Below are 21,451 nucleotides of genomic sequence, written 5' to 3'. Positions count from 1 at the left end.
ACCGGACTGCCCCACCCCCCACCCCCGACCCGACCTCCGCTTCCCCTGCTCCCGACCTTTCCCCCCCTCCCTGACCGACCTCCGCTCCTGACCGATCTCCTCCCCCGCCCCCGACCGATCTCCACCCCCCCCGACCGATCTGCCCCCCCCCGACCATCTCCGCCCCCCCCCCCAACCGACCCCCCACTCCCCTCCACCCCGACCCGCGCTCCCCCCGATCCGCGTTCCCAACCCCCCCGGACCCCTGACCCAACGCCACCTACCTGTCAATCCGGTAAGTCTAAACTCGAAGTCTTGGGCCCGGCCGGGCCCGGCCCGTTCAGCTTCCCTCTCCTTTCTTTCTCTCTCTCCCTCTCTCCCTTCTCTCCCCCCTTCCCCTCCCTCCCTTCTCTTCCCCCCTCCCCTCCCTCCCTCCCTCCCTCCCTTCTCTCACTCCCCCTCCTCCCTCCTTCACTTCTCTTCCCCCCTCTCCTCCCTCCTTTCTCACCCCCCCTCCCTTCCCTGCCTTCTCACCCCCCCTCCCTCCTCATCCCCCTCCCCTCCCTCCCCTCCCTCACTTGTCACCCCCCTCCCCGCCCACCCCCTCTTCCCCACTCCACCACCCCTCCTCCCCTCCACCCCACCTCCCCATCCTCCCCCTCCCCTCTACCCCTCGCTGTCAGAAACACAGACACTGACAGACAGAGAGTGAGAGACACACACAGACAGACAGACAGAGAGATAGAGACACTGACAGAGACACACTGGGGGGGAGGCATCCCAGCACACTGTTGGAGGGCTCCCGGTGCTGCAGTCGGTAAGTAGAAAATGTTTTATTTATTGATTTTTTTAAAAAAAATTATATCTTATTAATTTTTTTTGATTGGTTTATTGGTTGATTTATTGATGTTTTTATCATTTATTATTGATGATGGCTCTTTATTTGTAAAACTGAAGTGTTTAATGTTTGTAAACTTCCCTTTAAACCCTCCTCCCCCCATTCCCTACGCCTGATTTGTAACCTATGCCTGATTTTCTAAAGTGTAGACAAGGTTTTTTCGAGCGTACAAAAATCTTCACTTCCTCCATTCTAAGTTAGTTTGGAGTAAGTTTTCACTGCCGAAACTTTTAAAACAGGCGTAAGTGGCCGGACACGCCCCCTTTTGAAAAAAAAATTCTGTTCCAAAGTGAAACTGTTCTAACTGACTAGAACTGGAGCAAACTAAATGCTGAGAATTTGAATTTCTAAGATACTCCGTTCTACACCAGTTGCTCCAAAAAATCAGGAGCAACTGAGGCCGAAACTTGGGCCCATTATGTGGTTTGAATTCTACCATTTCATAAACATGTGTATTAATTATTTGTTGCAACCCAAATTTTCAAAAGATTGATTTGCAAAGATGCTCTTGTAATACTGTGCTAAAGTAGTACTGACACAATTTATGTGTGTAAGATCCCAGTCCACATTGTTATATTTCTAGAGACCAGCTTTTCTGTTCTGCCTTGTAGAATTTAAAATATAAGTTCCAAATACGGTGACCAATCCAGTTGACTTCTTTATTTTGATTGAACCTGCCCACTTATAATTACAGAAATCATGGATTTTAACTCTACGAATGTTTCCCCAAACAAAGATAATGGACAAAAATGCGTCCAATTCCTGGATTTTGCATGAAAAACAGATAAATCACCTGGGTCTATGTGCAAAGGTAACGACTGCAAAGGTATCCAGACTCCTGCTTGGGTTGCTGCTTCCATCGCAGCCTGGTACAGGAGCACACGCACACATTCACAAGGGAAGGCACATCAAAATCAATGAGAAGGGAACAGGCATGAACATCTTGGCTTCAAGAAGGCAATAATAGATTTCAACTATCTCAAATGTGGGAACAGTAGATATTATTATAATTCCTACTTCCAGAGACCATAAACTTTACAGAAATCCAGATCTCAGTCTGATGAAATGTCAAATGAAGTCCAAGAGCAAGTTCTGACACTAAGGTCAAGATTTCATGAGAGTGCACTATACCAAACTGCATGCCGCATGACCTGACCTGAACCTGCTTGAATTTTCATGTTCAGGACATTAGCCTAGGCCTAATGTTCCCCCGGTGCAGATCTGTCCTTGTCAGGAGCCTATGCCCAGAAGCAGAGAAAGAAAGTCAGCTTCTGTTGCAGTGCCAGAGATAGGCATAATCTTTGGGATATGCTTTCCAAAAGAACAACCAGAATGCCTCAAGCCTCGATAGTTTTCATGCTGAACCAGTGAAAAAGAAAGGCCTACAATCTGCTAACAACTTTTATCTACATTGATCGATTTGAGTGAGCTGGGTGGAAGAAGTAATGCACCTGTGTTTGCATTTCCGCCATGCAGAGACCAGAAAAATGAGATACAAGAGTGATGGCATCACTCCTACCTCATTTCTTTCGCATCTGTATTCTTACAATTGCTCCTGGTTCAAGGATTCTGTGCTGACTCAAGAAGACTCACAGAAATCCCCAGGCAATGCAAAGGGAATATAAACCTGGTATTGTGGGTTTCTGCCCTTTCTCCCTCTGCTTTGCAGCCAGAAAAATAAGAGTTCCCCAGGCACAAGGAAAAAGAAAATGGTCTCTCTTAGGTTTAATGGGGCTGACATTCAGCAGCCCACCGCCCACTGCTGCCGACTACCACACACTCCCGCCGACATTCCTCCTGCAGATCCGCCCAGTGCCACTTTGGAGGTGGCCTGGAGTGGGCGGAGGGGAGAGCCGCCGGGAACCGCCCGCTGACGTCAGCGGATGGCCGAGTGGTGCCACTGAGCTCCCGCCTGCCGAGCTCCCAGATTCCTGTGGGCGGGAGTTGGCGGCAGAACGGGGGTGGACCGCTGACTGCAGACTGGTCTGTCCCCGACGGTAAGTCTGAAGAACCTGAAAAAAAGGTAAGTGAACATTTAAAAACATTTTTTCAACAGCGACTTACCTGCATGGGGTCCTCTGAAGGGCTTCGGATAGCTTTTGTATCTTTTCCTTGTGCTTTTTTTTTCAGGTCTTCGACCCTCCGTGGGCCCGACTCCATCCTCGGCGGCACTTGGCCAGCAAGTGCCTCTGCCACCGAGAATGTGACCTCCCGCCTGCTGACACCCAGACTGGCGGCGTACATCTTCCATTTGCCACCCGCAGACCTTCGAGGGACCTTCTTCATGAATATCCCACCCAAAGTACCGTCCGGTACCTCGGCGGCCAACGACGGCACTTTGGGCGGCACTTGGGCGGGCAGAGGCCTTGCTGAAAATCTGCACCAATAAGTTTCCACGTGTATAGCTGTGGAAAGACTCAGATTCATGGAATTCATGGCAAATTGGCCAATTACAATGGAAGCTGACTTAACAATTGAAAGTGGATGGTGATGGTAACTGGAAAAAGCTCTGGCTGGGGTCAGTGACCACTGGAGCTCTGTAGATATCTGTTCTGAGTCCCATTGTGTTCATACTATTCATAAATGCTATGTGGATTTCGCCCCCTCCGGGGCACAACAGACATGATTTTTGCCGCGCGACAGCTGCAGGAAAAATGCAGGGAACAGCGCCAGTCCTTATACATGGTCTTCTTCGACCTTACAAAGGCCTTTGACACTGTCAACCGCGAGGGTCTATGGAGCATCCTCCTCCGTTTCAGATGTACGTCACCAGCCTCCGTCTGCTCCACGACGACATGCAAGCCGTGATCCTTACTAACGGATCAATCACAGACCCAATTCATGTCCGGACCGGGGTCAAGGGCTGCGTCATTGCCCCAATCCTCTTCTCAATCTTCCTCGCTGCCATACTCCACCTCACAGTTGACAAGCTCCCCGTTGGAGTGGAACTAAACTACAGAACCAGTGAGAAGCTGTTCACCCTTCGCCATCTCCAGGCCAGGTCCAAGACCACTCCAACCTCGTCGAGCTTCAGTACGCGGACGACGCCTGCATCTGTGTACACACAGAGACTGAACAGCAGGACATAGTCGACGTATTTACCGAGGCGTACGAAAGCATGGGCCTTACGCTAAACATCAGTAAGGCAGAGGTCCTCCACCAGCCTGTCCTCGCTGCACAGCACTGACCCCCCGACATAAAGATCCACGGCGCGGCCCTGGGCAACATGGACCACTTCCCTTATCTTGGGAGCCTCCTATCAACAAGAGATGGCATTGACTGCCTCCAGTGTGCCAGTGCAGCCTTTGGCCGCCTGAGGAAAAGAGTGTTTGAAGACCAGGCCCTCAAAACTGTTACCAAGCTCATGGTCTACAGGGCCGTAGTAATACCTGCCCTCCTGTATGGCTCAGAGACGTGGGCCATGTACAGTAGACACCTCAAGTCGCTGGAGAAATACCACCAACGATGTCTCTGCAAGATCCTACAAATCCCCTGGGAGGATAGACGCACCAACATTAGTGTTCTCATCCAGGCCAACATCCCCAGCATTGAAGAACTGACCACACTTGATCAGCTCCGCTGGGTAGGCCACATAGTTCACATGCCAGACACGAGACTCCCAAAGCAAGCGCTCTACTCGGAACTCGTCCACGGCAAACGAGCCAAAGGTGGGCAGCGGAAACATTACAAGGACACCCTCAAAGCCTCCCTGATAAAGTGCGTCATCCCCACTGACGCCTGGGAGTCCCTGGCCAAAGATCGCCCTAAGTGGAGAAAGTGCATCCGGGAGGGCGCTGAGTTCCTCAAGTATTGTCGTCGAGAGCATGCAGAAATCAAGTGCAGGCAGCGGAAAGAGTGTGCGACAAACCAGGCTCCCCACCCACCTTTTCCTTCAACCACTGTCTGTCCCACCTGTGACAGAGACTGTGGTTCTCGTATTGGACTATACAGCCACCTAAGAACTCATACTAAGAGTGGAACCAAGTCTTCCTGGATTCCAAGGGACTGTCTATGATGATGATGAAATGCTATTGTCAAGTATGTCTTATTCCCTTACATTTGAGCCACAGTTCTCAATCTTTGGCTATTGATCATTTCCAAGTTCATAGTTAAACTTGTTACTTAACAAACACTACATTTCTGCTTGTTTCAAATTGTCTTACCTTTTTTTTTAAGCCTTCCCACTACCCACCATTCCACTGCACAAGCAGTGGGCTTGTTCCAGATCATGGCCACAGTCGTTTTTGAGCAAAGGTTTTGCAACAGCAGCTTGGGTCGACTCGCCTGTTTACTATGCTCCCCAATGCCACTGCTGAGATTAGTACACTCTGTTTGGATATTGCAATTATCTTGGGCACTGGTGTTCCAGTGCATTGTGCAACCTTATAGCAGTTGCACACCTTCTTCTCTCATTTTAAGTGCATTTCATGCCCAAGATATTTCCAGCTTTTTATCAAAAATTCAGAACTAAACATCAGGACAGTCTGCTTGGGTCACATTTATCAACATCAATGCTCGGTTAACTGAATGTCTGAAAAAGGAAGGAATGGCGTAAGCCTTAGATCGTCATGATTGACAGCTCTGGCAAACATTTGCAAAAGCTAATTTTGAGTAACAATGATCCTTGATACAAATATTGAGATGCCTTGAAAACTAAATATATTGGAGAAATGATTCTGGTTAAGTCGCCAAATTGCAAGCAAGTTATTATAGGAGACTCCAGCCAAGCCATTGACAGTAAACATTCAGATGATTAATTAGCATTTAGTCACGAAATAAAATCAACATTCAGTGCAGTTGTCCTTTGTATGGTATAGTTATTACCATCCTCTGCTGCTTCAAATCAATTCAATGGTTCAGAGGTAATAAGTGGTTTAAGATTAAACTTCTTCGACAGTAATTCTGCCAAAAAGTCAAGCTGAGATCATTTATATAAAGTCTGGACTGACCATTCTTGCCTGATCTGTTTTATATATTAAAAGGAATCCCACTGGGCCAACTAACAAACACAGCCTGTGCCAAGACATACAGATGTGGCCACCATGATGTCAACAGTAATGAAATGTATTGGATCTTCAGCTTTTGCTCAGAATTGGAGCTCAGTTTGCTGAGACCGTACTCAGTGCCTGCACGATTATCCCTGCTACTAACTTTGCTTCCTGTCATTGTGCTGCAGATCTGTGCCAGCATACAAAGTTTAATTTTCCAATTAATTTCAATAAAAAGCACCATGCTCATGATACAGCAAAAGTGTTGGGGTGGTGGGTGGCTAACAGCTTTGCTTGATGTATCAGTGCAAGCAGTCTTACAGACTAAAGCTCTGACTGTAACCTAATACGCGCGAGGGGAACAGGGCAGATCCGGCTCGGATGCCTGTTTTACACCCATTTGATTTTACTCTCTATTAAAGTCAACGTAAAACTGGGTGGTGTGCAAAACAGGTGTCTGACTCCAACCCACCACGTTCATGCTGGGCGGGGCTCATGTTAAAATCGGGGCCTATCACCCAGAAATTGTGCAAATCAGACACAATTTGCATTTGGTTCAGCAGCGAGTTGTAATTTACAGCCGGGTTTCTGCTGCTTTCTAAAAATTGAAATGACGCTGTGGTCGGGGGTGGGGTCGGGGAGGGCGGGGGGGGGGTGATGGTGTGTGCGGAAGATGCTTTTTCTCCAACTCCCAATATGTCACTGTGGCAGTCAGGGACATTTTCCAGGGAGTTTCCTTGACTTCCCTGGGAATTTAGCCCATATTGCCCCTGATAGGTCCTATGGGGTTGAAATTCGGTTGTGGTTGCCATCTGTTACCATTTGCGGGAGGCGGCTAACGGGCGACAAATGCCTACTGTTGACGGTAAGCAGCGTCGACGCCGCGACCTAAATTCAGTCGGCTCTTTGGCAGAGGTGCCAAGAGGCAATGCTGCGCCGGCTAACGCCACTGGTGTGGTGACGTCATCCAGCGTACAACGCCTCTTTGATGTCCCTGTCGTGACATTTGCTTTGTTCAGCTGCCGTACAAACAGGCGGCCGTATAGCCAGGAAAATGTTGTCGTAAAAGAGCGGATATCAGGTGGAATCTCCCAGAAAGGAGGGTACATTTTTCTCTTTATTTATTTCTGCATGTTGTCATTAGTTTTAAGAGTGGAGACGTTTGTGTGCGGATCGGAGAAGTTTTAGTTCTCTTTTTTTCCTTCCTGTTTTTTTTTCTAGCATGGTGGCAGCCTCCTGTCAGGAAATTCCATAGGCCTCCTGAGCTCCCGCCCAAGGATGAGTGTGCAACGTCACTTTTTAGTGCTGCTCTCTCATCTTTGGGCGTAAAAACTGAATTTAGGACTTTGAGGCTGCGCCGGCGGTAAAATCAGCACTCAGGCAGTGACACCGCCTCAAAAACGGCGGTACCGAATCTCGACCCCTATGTCTATTGAAATCATGAGTAGGTTCCATTGTGGGACTACACATGAAGAAGGCAGCAGCAATCAATCCAAGGAGGATTGCTTACCATTAGAAAAAAAACCACACTGCATTCCAGAAAAAGATTTTGAAAATGTACTCCTTTTTCTTTTGCTCGATCGAGGCCTTGGGCTCCCCGTTTTTCCTCCTCCTCTGTGGATCACAGGCATCCCTGTTACACTACTGCAGGCATGGGTGCCCACCCTGAATATTGAAATGGCTTACTCACATAGTTGCCAAAGGGTTTTGCTGTAAATGAAGGAGAACTTAGGTCAGGCGTAAACAATGGCATGCCATGTCATTACCCAAAGTGTTAACATCGAGCAAGCTCCAACGACTTTGTCTTATTCAATGTCAACTGTATCAATCTATCCCTAGTATTTTGCTTTTGTATTAATCTATTGTTGGATTAATGCCCCTCCAATTCTTCTGAATCCAGTGTCTGAATTTACAAAAATGTTTAACAGGTATCACTTAAGAAACAGTCTCCAAGGCAGTATTTTCGCCCATTGATTATAAACGGAAGTAAAATTCACTTTTCTTATACATGTAAGCCAATCCAAATGCAAACCAAGCAGTATCACTCAAAAGACACGTATTATAAATGGAAATCAACAAAAATAATGTTTTCCCTTACATGGGCGGAAACGCTGAGCTCATCGTACTGCTGAGGTATTGGCAATGTGCGTGATGTCATTACAGATTTGTATTCAACGTAGTGCTGGCAGCACATGTGCTGAAGAGGTTTTCAGATTTCCAGTCTATGTCAGGACAGAAATAGATTCTCAAAATAGCAGATTGAGGAACTTTTCATGAACTGGACTTGTGCTATGATAAAGAGCATGTTTAATTATTCTTCATTTTCAAGCTAAGATCTCCATTCAGGATCTTTCACAAAGCACGGAGAATGGCAAAATCACACAGTGCTTTTTGTTTTTCTCAGTCAGCACTGAATCTTTGCTCAAATTTTGGATTCCAAATTCCTGGATTTCTCTGGACATCAAGACTACGCTTCTGCACTGGACTACACCGTAATATACAGCTGCTGCATCTCTTCGATCAGTTTACAGCCCTTCCCCCACCGCTGCTGAGCCTGAGACTGGACTACTGGTTCTACTGGTTTTTCAGCTTCAGCTACAGCCTGGATTATGGCCAGAGATTCATTCTCCTGGGCCGAAGTACATTTCTCTGCCACTTACTGATCTTGTGGTGACCTCCAATTGCCATCGTCTTTCTGCCCCGCAACTGATTTTGCACACCTCCTGGATCTTCACTCCCATGGATATATCTCCATCCTCCGATACTCTCCCCTTCAAATAGCTTCTGGACTTCACTCGCCCACCACACGTCTCCGAACTTGACAATTCATCGATGCTCCATGTCGACACTATCCTACCTACGTCAACTTTATCCCACCACAGGATCTCTAACTTTACCCCTGGACTCTCTCATGTTGTCTCCTATCTATTCCCCATTTACTATCAGGACATAAGTATCCTAATAATTGCTCCATAAGCAGGCCGACGTAAATTGAGTTTTCCCTCAAAACGTGTGCATTTTGGCTGCTGCTCCGGACCCGAGTCCATCACTTATATTTCCACTTTTTCTTTCCCATTTTTTACTTTTGTTTTTCTCTTTACCCCTACTAAATCCCTCTCTCTCCTGTCATCATGCCTCCTTTCATTTCTTCCCTCTTGGGTACTCTTCCCTCCTAAATCCCTACCCCAACCCTTCAGTACTCCTTGACCTTCCTACTCTCCTGCTGCTGCCCCAGGCCTGACTCCCTCTTAGATAAGGCTACAGCTTCCCTCTCTGCCTCTGTTGGCATCATCCGAAGGGCCCATCGCGGCACTCGTCGCTGCCTCCTTACAAGCAGCAATCCCAACTGCCCCATCCTACTCTCTCACCGACCTTCCCACTCAGTGTGCTCGCTGGGGGCTAATCTTGCCAATCTCCTCCCCGTCCAACTCACCCGTCCCAGTGCTGACCATGTGGACTCTGGCAGCGGATCAGTTATTGCTGCCTCTTTCCGCATCTCTCTCCAGAATTTCCTCTCACTTGTGAAAAAAGCCCGTGCCATCCATAAGCTTATTGTGCATGATTGTAGTGACATCATGGCCCTGATGGAAACCTGGCTGAGGTGTGATGACACCTTCCCCATAAATGAAGCCTGCCCGCCTGGATATACTTTCCACCATTTGTCCCGCCCAGACTGTCGCTGTGGCGGTGTGGCTCTTATCACCAAATCACACTTTGGTCTGTCCCCCTATGGCGATTTCTCCTCCTTGAGCATCTCACCTTGTTCTACCCCTCTCGCCTCTCATTTAAAATACTTGTTTTCTACCACCTACCCAAGTACCGTAAAAAGTTCTCACCGAGACATCTTCACTGCTTTCCTCCATCTCAATTTATCATGCACTCTTTCCTCTGAGTTTACTAGCCACCTATCCTCCCTCAATCTCTCCCTTATGTAAACTCCCCAACCCATATTCACGGTCACCCCCCCCTGACCTTGCCATCTCACGTGACCTTGCTCCTCCCATCGTGTCAATCACAGCTAAGTGTATTTATGATCACTTCCTTGTATCGCTCTCCACCCACATCCCTCTTCCCCCTCCCAATCCTACTTCCTTCAGTATCTGCCCCTGAAAAAACTCTCTCCCAATTCACTTACAACTGCACTTTCAAAATTCCAACTGTCCAGCCTTTGGCCTTCCATTCACCACAACATTTCTGCAACCACTGACCTGCTCAACCACACCCTCACCACCACCTTTGATGACCTAATGCCCATTAAAACCAGTAGTCTCTCTCACCCTGGCCGTTTCCCCTTGTACGGCCTTCATCTTTCCTCCCTTAAGTCCAAGGGACACAGACATGAACGGATGTGGTAGACAACTGGTTTAGCCATTCACCGTCAGATCTGGCTGGACCACAAAGCATTATTGGGTCCTGCTCTCATCTGCCAAAACTGATCACTATTCCAGAATTATCCTGGAATGCAAAGATAAACCCCAGCATCTTTTCTCTACTCCAAACCTTCTTCTTAAACTTGTCTACTCTGACTCCTCCACCCTCACCTCATAGATTCCTTTTTCTCTATGATTCAGACCATCCGTTCAGCTGCCTCTGTCACTTCCCTCCCTTCCCCTAGCCCACCAGGCCAAATTTCCTCTCAGGTTCTCCTCCTGCCCGAGCCCTGACCTGACATCTTTCCCTAATTTTTTTCCTATCCCCACTTTGGCCCTCTCTGAGCTCATCTTGTCCATGAGGCCCACCTCTTGCTCCCTCGACTCTATACCCACTAAACCACTGACCACCCAATTTCCCTTCCTGGCTCCTATGTTGGCTGATATTGTTAACGGTTCTCTCTCCTCAAATACTGGCCCCTCTCCTTCAAATCTGCAATCAGAACCACTCTTCTCAAAAAAACCAACCCTCCATTTTGCAAACTACCGCCCCACCTCCAACTCTCTTTCCTCTCTAAAATCCTTGAATGTGCTGTCACTTCCAAAATCCGTGCCCATCTTTCCTGGAGCTCCATGTTTGAATCCCTCCAAATAGGTTTCTGCCCCTGCCACAGCACCAAAACAACTCTTATCAAAGTCACAAATGACACCCTAAATAACTGTGACAAAGGTACTCTTCTCAACCTCTCTGCAGCCTTTGACATGGATTACCACTCCATCCCCCTCCAACGCCTCTCCACCGTCGCTTAGCTGGGTGGGACTGCACTCGCCTGGTTCCATTCTTATCTATCTAATCAGAGCCAGAGAATCACCTGCAATGGTTTTTCCTCCTGCTCCCGCACCGTTACCTCTGGTGTCCCCCAAGGATCTATCCTTGGCCCCCTCTGATTTTTCATCTACAAGCTGCCGCTCAGCAACATCAGCCAAAAACAAGTGTCAGTTTCCACATGTACGCTGATGACACCCAGCTCTACCTCACCACCACTTCTCTCGATCCCTCCATTGTCTCTAAATTATCAGACTGCTTATCCAACATCCATTACTGGATGTGCAGAAATTTCCATCCCTCTCCCTGGCAACTGTCTGAGGCTGAACCAAACTTGGTGTTATATTTGACCCGCGGATAAGCTTCCAACCATATATCCACGCCATCACTGAGACCACCTATTTCCACCTCCGCAACATTGCCCGACTCCGCCCCTACCTCAGCTCATCTGCTGCTGAAACCTTCATCCACGCCTTTGTTCCCTCTGGACTTGACTATTCCATCTAACTCCTGACTGGCCTCCCAAGGTCTCAGTAAGTTTGAGGTCATCCAAAACGCTGCTGCCCGTGTCCGAACTCGCAGTCAAGCTGTTTAAAGGGATCATTTGTTCTGCATGTCTGTTGGCCTCTCTTCATGACCACAACTTGCCATAATTACAATGCAGAACAACTGAGCTACATTACTGTGGTTTTACAGAAATTCAACCTTCTGAGTGAGTCTGGTTCAATTAACAGCAATTTCATGCTTTAGACTCCTGAGGGTAGAAATTAGTCTCGGGCGGTGGTGCAAAGCGGGTGGTATGGGATCGGCCGCCCGTTACACAGAGCGCCTGATATTCACTTCCACTGCAGTCAATAGAATTAAATATCAGACGCTGCATATAACGGGCAGCTGATCTCATACTGCCCGCTTTACGCCACTGCCCGAGACGAATTTCACTATCTTATTTCAGAGTCTGTCATGTTCCAGACCGATTACCATTGGACTTGAAGCAGTGCACTGCAATTGCAAAGCAGTTTCATTTTAGTCAACAGACTTTCCAGCTTCAGATATAATTTACTCATAAATAAAACAAAATGCAGAGAATCAAATAGCTCTTATTTTTGCTTATTTTTGCTATCTCCATGATTACTGTACTGGAGACCTGATTTTGCCAAGAACCAGACATTCACTATAAACAAATTACTCCCACGTGTCTTTAGTGTAAAGCGCATTAACATTCCATGTAGGCTTTCATACTAAACAACTCCATTCAGTATGGAGATAAGCACAGAAAGAATAGTTTTATTTCACATATTTACCTCAACTTCTTTAAAGTTATCAATCATTAATAATTGGTTGTCACTTTGCTGTACCTAGCAGATATTCATTTAATGAATCCTGTATATGTAGAATTAAAAAGAGATGGAAGGGCTGTAATAGTTATTTCTCATTGCCACCTTTACTCTAAAAATATCCTCACTAATTTGTTAAGGAACAAGTCGGAAGTGCGTAACGTTGTGAATTATTGAAGCATTGTTAGGAATTTTCTAATATAAACACCGCTTGCACAGATTAACTGCACACTGGGTCAGATGGTATGTTTAGAGCTCGGGCTTCCCAGAATAATGTTGAAGCAATATGTCAGAATAATTAGCATCGGTGAATAATGAAGGCATTTATGATGCTGTTCAATTGTACAACACTTTCAATACCTGTTCCTTACTTCACTTTGACAGCACAGCTTTCTACCTTATAACCATTCAGGTCAATTACCGTCATGCTACACGGCTCCTGGGGTTTAACAGTGAAGATTTTGCTGGTAATTGGTTGAGGGTTTATAAAGTGCAGTTGTCATACTTCTTTTTTGTGTGCTGCCTTCCAACTGCATGCGACAAGGCATCAAATGATAGAAAATGATGCAGCACAGAAGGAGGCCATTCAGCCCATCGTGCCTGTGCCAGCACTTTGGTAGACCTATCCAATTAATGCCACAACCCTGCTCTTTACCCATAGCCCTGTAAGATTTTTCATTCATGTATTTATCCAATTCCCTTTTGAATGTTACTATTGAATCTGCTTCCATCACCCCTTTAAGCAGTGCATTCCAGATCACAACAACTCGCTGTGTAAGAAAATGTTTCTTCATATCCCCTCTGGTTCTCTCGCCAACCGCCTTTATTGTGTCCTCTGGTTACCAACTCTTCTGCCACTGGAAACAGTTTCTCCTTATTTACTCTATCAAAACCATTCATGATTGTGAACACCTCTATCAAATCTTCTCTTAACCTTCTCTGCTCCAAGGAGAACAACCCCAGCTTCTCCAGTCTCTTCACGTAACTGAAGTCCCTCATCACTGGTACAATTCTAGTAAATCTCTTCTCCAGTCTCTCCAAGGCCTTGACATCCTTCCTAAAGTGTAGTGCCCAGAGCCGAACATAACACTCAAGCCGAGGCCCAACCAGTGCTCCATAAAGGTTTAGCACAACTCCCTGCCCCACACTCCATGCCTCCGCCCAAAAAGCCCAGGATCCCATACGCCTTCCCAACCTGTCCTGCCACCCTCAAGGACCCGAGCACACACACCTGCAGGTCACCTCTGCTCCTACGTCCCTCCAAAACCACTTAGCTTACACTGCCTCTCCCCACTCATCCCACCAAAATGCACCACCCCACATCTCCCCCCCAAACTTCACCTGTCACGTGTCTGCACACCCCACTAGCCCATTCACGCCCCCTTAAGTCCACCACCAACGCATCCTCCACCTTCCAGCCCATCTCCCAGCCCCTTCCTATCCACAAACTCTGAATTCGCATCCCGCATACCCAATTTCAGGTTATCAATATATACCAAAAAGAACAGTGATCCCAATTATGACCGCTAGAGAACACCGCTGCACAATTCCCTCCAGTCCAAAAAACAACCATTCACCACAACTATCTGTCCTCCAACTCAACCCCGACTGCCCAGCCAACCTCGCAAACACGCCACCACCGTCTCCCCAATCCCAGGGGCCCCAACTCTGCCAAGAAGTTCACCATGTGCCACTCCATCAAACACCAGACTTTTGAAAGTCCACATGCACAACGTCAACCATACTACCCCATCAAAGAACTCAATCAAGTCAGACAAACACGACCCGCCTCCAACAAGTCTGCTCTGACGCTCATCCATCAGCCCACACTCTTCCAAATGCCAGTCAATTGTTTAGTTGACCACTGTCTTTGAAAGTTTCCCCTCCACCGATGTCAGGTCAACCGTCCCGCAACAGTCGGGCCCATCCACCCACCCCTCCCCAACTCCTGCAACAGTCGGACCCATCCCCCACCCCCGCCCCCGCAACACTCAGGCCCATTCCCCCCCGCCCCCCCCCCATAAACAGGGGTGCAACATCCGCAATTCTCCAGTCCTCCAGCCCCACATCGAAGGAGGACCGGAAGACTGCGGCCAGAGCCCCCGCAACCTTCATCCCCGCCCCCCTCAGCAACCCAGGATGCACCCCATCCAGACCGGGCTACTCCTCTACCCTGAAGACTGAAAACCCTAACATACCTCTTTATCTATCTTTATACCATCCAATATCGCTACTACATCCTCCTTTACTGCTACATTGGCAGTAATCTATTCTCATCCTCTCTCTTTGCCTTACTTATTCTTTTTCTAGATCTCCTCTGTACTTTCTATATTCAGCTTGGTTCTCGATTGTTTTAGGAATCTTATATTTGTCATAAGCCTCCTTTTTTTGGCTCATTTTAATCTCTATGGCCCAGAAATTCGTTAGCCCCCGAAATGTAGAGTTGGGTACAGAAGATGAAATTGAGCTTCAACACCATGCTGTCCAAGTTTTGGATTAACCGATGCACTCCATCCAAATTTGGAAACAAGCAACTCTCAGTCTTTTCATCTTATTGTTTATCTTACCTAGGTATTGTAGAGGGATGTCGATCTTCGGTCCAATCACATAGTGACCCTCCTCTAAGCTGTGTGCAGTTACTGTAGTCCACTGCCTACACGAATGGATTAGGAGTAGGTCCTGTTCGGTCAATCCCTCTATGTATTCTCCTGCAAAACAGACCAAAGCATACATATGGGTGGATTCTGATAAAACATCCAGAGACTTGGATTATACAAATAAACAAATAAATGGGTGACCATCAGGAAGAGCAAGGGAAGGCAGGTAGTGCAGGGGTCCCCTGCGGTCATCTCCCTCCAAAACAGATACACCATTTTGGGTGCTGTTGAGGGAGGTGGCTCATCAGAGGAAGGCAGCAGCAGCCAAGTCCGTGGCACCGTGGGTGGCTCTGCTGCACAGGAGGGCAGCAAAAAGAGTGGGAGAGCTATAGTGATAAGGGATTCTGTTGAAAGGGGAAAAGACAGGCGTTTCTGCGACCACAAACGAGACTCCCGGATGGTATGTTGCCTCTCTGGTGTAAGGGTCAAGGAAGTCTCGGAATGGCTGCAGCATATTCTGGAGGTGGAGGGTGAACAGCCAGCTGTCATGGTGCATATAGAGACCAACGATATAGGTAAAAAACAGGATGAGGTCCTACAAGCTGAATTTAGGGAACTAGGAGTTAAATTAAAAACTAGGACCTCAAAGGTAGTAATCTCAGGATTGCTACCAGTGCCACATGCTAGTCAGAGCAGGAATCGCAGGATGACTACGTGGCTTGAGGAATGGTGCAAGGAGGAGAGATTCAAATTCCTGGGACACTAGAACCGGTTCTGGGGGAGGTGGGGCCAGTACAAACCGGACGGTCTGCACCTGGGCATGACTGGAACCAATGTCCTAGGTGGAGTGTTTTCTAGTGCTGTTGGGGAGGGGTTAAACTAATATGACTATATAGGGGGATGGGAATCTATGCATGGAGGCAGAGGGAAGTAAAAAGGGGGCAGAAGCAAAAGGTAGGAAAGAGAAAAACAATAGTGGAGAGCAGAGAAATCAAGGGCAAAAATCAAAAAGGGCCACATTACAACGTAATTCTAAAGGACAAAGAGTGTTAAAAAAATAAGCCTGAAGGCTGAGTCTCAATGCGAGGAGCATTCGTAATAAGGTGGATGAATTAACTGCGCAGATAGCTGTTAACGGATATGATGTCATTGGGATTACGGAGACATGGCTCCAGGGTAACCAAGGCTGGGAACTCAACATCCAAGGGTATTCAATATTCAGGAAAGATAGACAGGAAGGAAAAGGAGGTGGGATAGCGTTAATGGTAAAGAGATTAACGCAATAGTAAGGAAGGACATTAGTGTGGATGATGTGGAATCTATATGGGTAGAGCTGTGAAACACCAAAAGGCAGAAAACATTAGTGGAAGTTGTGTACAGCCCACCAAACAGTAGTAGGGAGATTGGGAATGACATCAAACAGAAAATTATGGACGCATGCAATAAGGGTACAGTAGTTATCATGGGTGACTTTAATCTACATATTGATTGGGCTAATCAAACTGGTAGCAATACTGTGGAGGAGGATTTCCTGGAGTGTAAAAGGGATGGTTTTCTAGACCAATATGTCGAGGAACCAACTAGAGAGCAGGCCATCCTAGACTGGGTCTTGTGTAACAAGAAAGGATTAATTAGCAATCTGGTCGTGCGAGGCCCCTTGGGGAAGAGCGACCATAATATCATAGAATTCTTCATTAAGATGGAGAATGGCACAGCTAATTCTGAGACTAGGGTCCTGAACTTAAAGAAAAGAAACTTCGATGGTATGAGACGTGAATTGGCTAGGATAGACTGGCGAATGATACTTAAAGGGTTGACGGTAGATAGGCAATGGCAGACATTTAAAGATCACATGGATGAACTTCAACAATTGTACATCCCTATCTGGAGTAAAAATAAAATGGGGAAGGTGGCTCAACTGTGGCTAACAAGGAAAATTAGGGAAAGTTTTAAATCCAAGAAGAGGCATATAAATTGGCCAGAAAAAGAAGCAAACCTGAGGACTGGGAGAAATTTAGAATTCAGCAGAGGAGGACAAAGGGTTTAATTAGGAGGGGGGAAAATAGAGTATGAGAGGAAGCTTGCTGGGAACATAAAAACTGACTGCAAAAGCTTCTATAGATATGTGAAGAGAAAAAGATTAGTGAAGACAAACGTAGGTCCCTTACAGTCAGATTCAGGTGAATTTATAATGGGGAACAAAGAAATGGCAGACCAGTTGAACAAATACTTTGGTTCTGTGCTCACGAAGGAAGACACAAATAACCGTCTGGAAATATTAGGGGACCGAGGGTCTAGCGAGAAGGGGGAACTGAGGGAAATGATGTTAGGGAAATTGAAGGGACTGAAGGTCGATAAATCCCCAGGGCCTGATAATACTCTGGGATGCAGACTAAGGAAGTGGCCCTAGAAATAGTAGTGGTCATTTTCCAACATTTCATGGACTCTGGATCAGTTCCTATGGATTGGAGGGTAGCTAATGTAACCCCACTTTTTAAAAAAGGAGGGAGAGAGAAAACAGGAAATTATAGAACGGTTAGCCTGACATCGGTGGTGGGGAAAATGCTGGAGTCAATTATTAAAGATGTAATAGCAGCGCATTTGGAAAGTAATGACAGGATCGGTCCAAGTCAGCATGGATTTATGAAAGGGAAATCATGCTTACAAATCTTCTAGAATTTTTTGAGGATGCAACCAGTAGAGTGGATAAGGGAGAACCAGTAGATGTGGTGTATTTGGACTTTCAAAAGGCTTTTGACAAGGTCCCACACAAGAGATTAGTGTGCAAAATTAAAGCACATGGTATTGGGGGTAATGTATTGATGTGGATAGAGAACTGGTTGGCAGACAGGAAGCAAAGAGTGGGAATAAACGGGTCATTTTCAGAATGGCAGGCAGTGACTAGTGGGGTGCCGCAGGGTTCAGTGCTGGGACCCCAGCTATTTACAATATATATTAATGATTTAGACAAAGGAATTGAATATAATATCTCCACGTTTGCAGATGACACTAAGCTGGGTGGCAGTGCGAGCTGCGAGGAGGATGCTAAGAGGCTGCAGGGGGACTTGGACAGCTTAGGTGAGTGGGCAAATGCATGGCAGATGCAGTATAATGTGGATAAATGTGAGGTTATCCACTTTGGTGGCAAAAACAGGAAGGCAGATTATTATCTGAATGGTGACAGATTAGTAAAAGGGGAGATGCAACGAGATCTGGGTGTCATGGTACATCAGTCATTGTCAGTAGGCATGCAGGTACAGCAGGCAGTAAAGAAAGCAAATGGCATGCTGGCCTTCATAGCGAGGGGATTTGAGTATAGGAGCAGGGAGGTCTTGCTGCAGTTGTACAGGGCCTTGGTGAGACCACACCCCGAGTATTGTGTGCAGTTTTGGTCTCCTAATCTGAGGAAGGACGTGCTTACTATTGAGGGAATGCAGCGAAGGTTCACCAGACTGATTCCCGGGATGGCAGGGCTAATATATGAAGAAAGACTGGATCGGCTGGGCTTTATACTCACTGGAATTTAGAAGAATGAGAGGGAATCTCATAGAAATATATAAAATTGTGACGGGATTGGACAGGTTAGATGCAAGAAGAATGTTCCCGATATTGGGGAAGTCCAGACTAGAGGACACAGTCTAAGGATAAGGGGTAAGCCATATAGGACCGAGATGAGGAGAAACTTTTTCACCCAGAGAGTTGTGAAACTGTGGAATTCTTTGCTACAGAAAGTTGTTGAGTCCAGTTCATTGGACATATTCAAAAGGGAGTTAGATGTGGCCCTTACGGCTAAAGGAATTAGTGGGTATGGAGAGAAGGCAGGGGTGGGGTATTGAGGTTGAATGATCAGCCATGATCATATTGAATGGTGATGCAGGCTCGAAGGGCCAGCACCTATTTTCTATATTTCTATGTTTCTATTACTAAATTGGAGCTAAACGTTTAATCAAAGCATTAGTGCTACACTTATTAAGGTAGGATTATAATGCAAATGGAATGAAAGAGAGACAAGACGGAGACAGAAACAGAAACAGAGTGTAAGACAAAGACAGATGTCCGGGCAGATGCCACACGGCTGAAATATACTCAAGAGAGTTTGGAAGATGCCACAAACTATGAGATTGCCATTAATCATGGGAATGAAGCTTGAGCAATTAGAATCAATATTTTAGCAGTTTCTTGTAGCTCGGAAAAATGAGTTGATGCCATTTACAATGATCCGGATTTTGCGGTAGGAATAAAGGTGAGGCTATCAACGCTCACTGTGATTAAGGAGTAATTTGTATTGCAACTTCCAGCATCCACACATATGCTTTTAAATGTGGAAATCAGGAAGATGCTGTCCGAGTTGCCCTGGTCCTCCACAAGTTTCGCTACACTGGCACCTTGCCGAGAGACTCAGCATTCAAACATATGAACAGCGTGAATTTGCAGTACTCATCCACTAAATACCCACCAAACATGCCAGAAAAAGTTAGGGCATGTACATTCAAGTATGAGTGCATTTTTAATGGCATGATAAGTCTTAATTACTGCCAACAACCTCTCTGGCCCTGAAAATGTATTTTTACAAGTGTGGAGTCTCATTCCTTCAGATTTTAATTGCTGTTGGAGATTTTTTTTTAATGAATAAAATATTATTTTTAACTTTTTCTTTCTGTCTCTTTCATTTCTTTCTCACTTAATCCCATCTTTCTTTCCCTCTATTTATTTCACTTTCTGTACACAATTTTACATTGATTTCAATATTTTAACTTACCCTTCCTGGCTGAGACTCTCCGAGGCTGAAATTACCTCTTTCTATAAGGCCCGTGGCTGCCTGAAAGCGGCGGCCAATGGGTCGGTGCGGCATGGCTGCCGCGTCTCCGCGGAGGGGCCACCATTTTAAAAAGTGCCCTTCCTCGGGTTTGGAGCGGTGTAGGGGACCACTCTGCCCAGTTTCCTGCCATGGTGTGCACGCGCCAACCCCGTACCGACCGGCGGCGACCCCTTCCCGAAATTGCCCCACGGGAAATTGCCCATTTCCCAGAATTGCCCTGTGGGAGCGGCCCCGCCGCTGGTCACTGCCACTAACAGCTTTTCCTGTCTGTGTCCTTTCTGTGGCTGCCCTTCAAGGGGAGGTGGCGCTCAACTGCCATGTTGGGCCGACAATTATGGCCGCGGGTTCAGCTGCATCGCCAACAGGCAGCCTGGCACCCCCTCTCGGGTGCCAGGCCACTGGCCCAGCCGAAACCCTCCCTGGTGGCCCAGTGTTTGCGACTAAAGTGGCTGCAAATTTCGCAGCAGCCCTCCCCTTTAACTAATGGGGAGGGACGTTGCGACGAGCCAGCGCGATGACAGCAGCATCGGTCACACTGCTCCACCCCCACTTCCGTTCCGCTAGCAACGGCGACTCTGACCCGCCCCCACTTCCGCCCCGATGTTTATAACCACTTCCGCCGCACTCAGGAAAAAAGTACCAACACCTGAATTTCTACGGATTGTCCGCCCCATGCATTGGAGTGGACGGAACTGTTCGAAAACGGTAGGTGTGACTCGTTTGGGGCGGTGGGCAATTTCAGCCCCTGCTTGTATCAGTAAAGATTCTTCAATCTGGCTGGTTGAAGAGACACACTGTTGCTTTCCCTGTTCACACAGGTCCCAGTTCCACAGTAGAGGGCACCGTGCTAAAATGGTACTCTAAATATTGTAAGTTACCATACAAAAGCCCACGAAGGTCTGTGGGCAGCTGTAAGTGTAATGAATGGCGAGCGCCGTTCCTTCGCCACTGACCATAAAATCCAGGCCAATGTCTCTGTATTTATGGTATCATACTTGTTCAAACAAGATGTATTTCCTCTGTTATTTCTGCAAACCAATGTTGCAAATGTACAAATACACATCAGCCTTCACATTGTAATCAATTAGGATAACAGTACATAACAGGTACATTGATCATCCAGATTCTAGATTGGAAACCAAATACAAATCTGACACCATTGATCATATGGGATAGTCTATCATTCAGGATTATTTGTTTTAGATGCATTACCATTTTAGTGTAGTGTGTGTGGATTCGAAGGGTCAATGTTAACAATGCGTGCTGCCAGTGGAGACATCCAAAATTATCCGTCCACAGAAAAATTATGATTGACTTTACCCTTGCAGTTTGCACATTGGTGATGTCATGATCTCAGTATAATATTGCCAGCTACTAGCTGATGTCATTGCATGCACTCTGTGGTTCAACATCTTACATAATACTTTATTAACAGAACACCTTGAGGGTAAAGTTACTCTTAACACAGAGAGATGCAGTAATTATGTGTTAATCTTTTTTCTCCTTTTTTAAAGCATTCTCAGGAATCTAGAAGTTGATTCACAGGTGCGTTAGAACTAGTGCACAAGTGAGTGGTGACGAAGAACATAATTGCAGTATTGGTGCTGAGCCACTTCGAAAGCTACCAAACACAGAATATC

At 46.7% G+C, this 21,451-nt stretch overlaps 1 protein-coding gene across 3 annotated transcripts in view; it reads right to left on the bottom strand.

The window, feature by feature from the left end:
* The window catches only part of gareml (GRB2 associated, regulator of MAPK1-like), a 287,623-nt gene that overhangs the window by 156,731 nt on the left and 109,441 nt on the right, over window positions 1–21,451 (bottom strand). For 2 of the 3 annotated variants that reach the window (XM_070884410.1, XM_070884411.1), the window contains exon 2: window positions 14,963–15,103. In XM_070884410.1, coding sequence (XP_070740511.1) covers window positions 14,963–15,103 — 141 coding nt within the window. Of the gene's footprint in view, window positions 1–14,962; window positions 15,104–21,451 lie in introns of those variants that run through there. The other variant, XM_070884412.1, reaches the window with a different exon arrangement.

Source organism: Pristiophorus japonicus, chromosome 7, assembly GCF_044704955.1.
Source record: "Pristiophorus japonicus isolate sPriJap1 chromosome 7, sPriJap1.hap1, whole genome shotgun sequence".
Classification (NCBI taxonomy): Eukaryota; Metazoa; Chordata; class Chondrichthyes; family Pristiophoridae; genus Pristiophorus; species Pristiophorus japonicus.
This window is presented reverse-complemented; position numbering and strand designations above follow the sequence as displayed.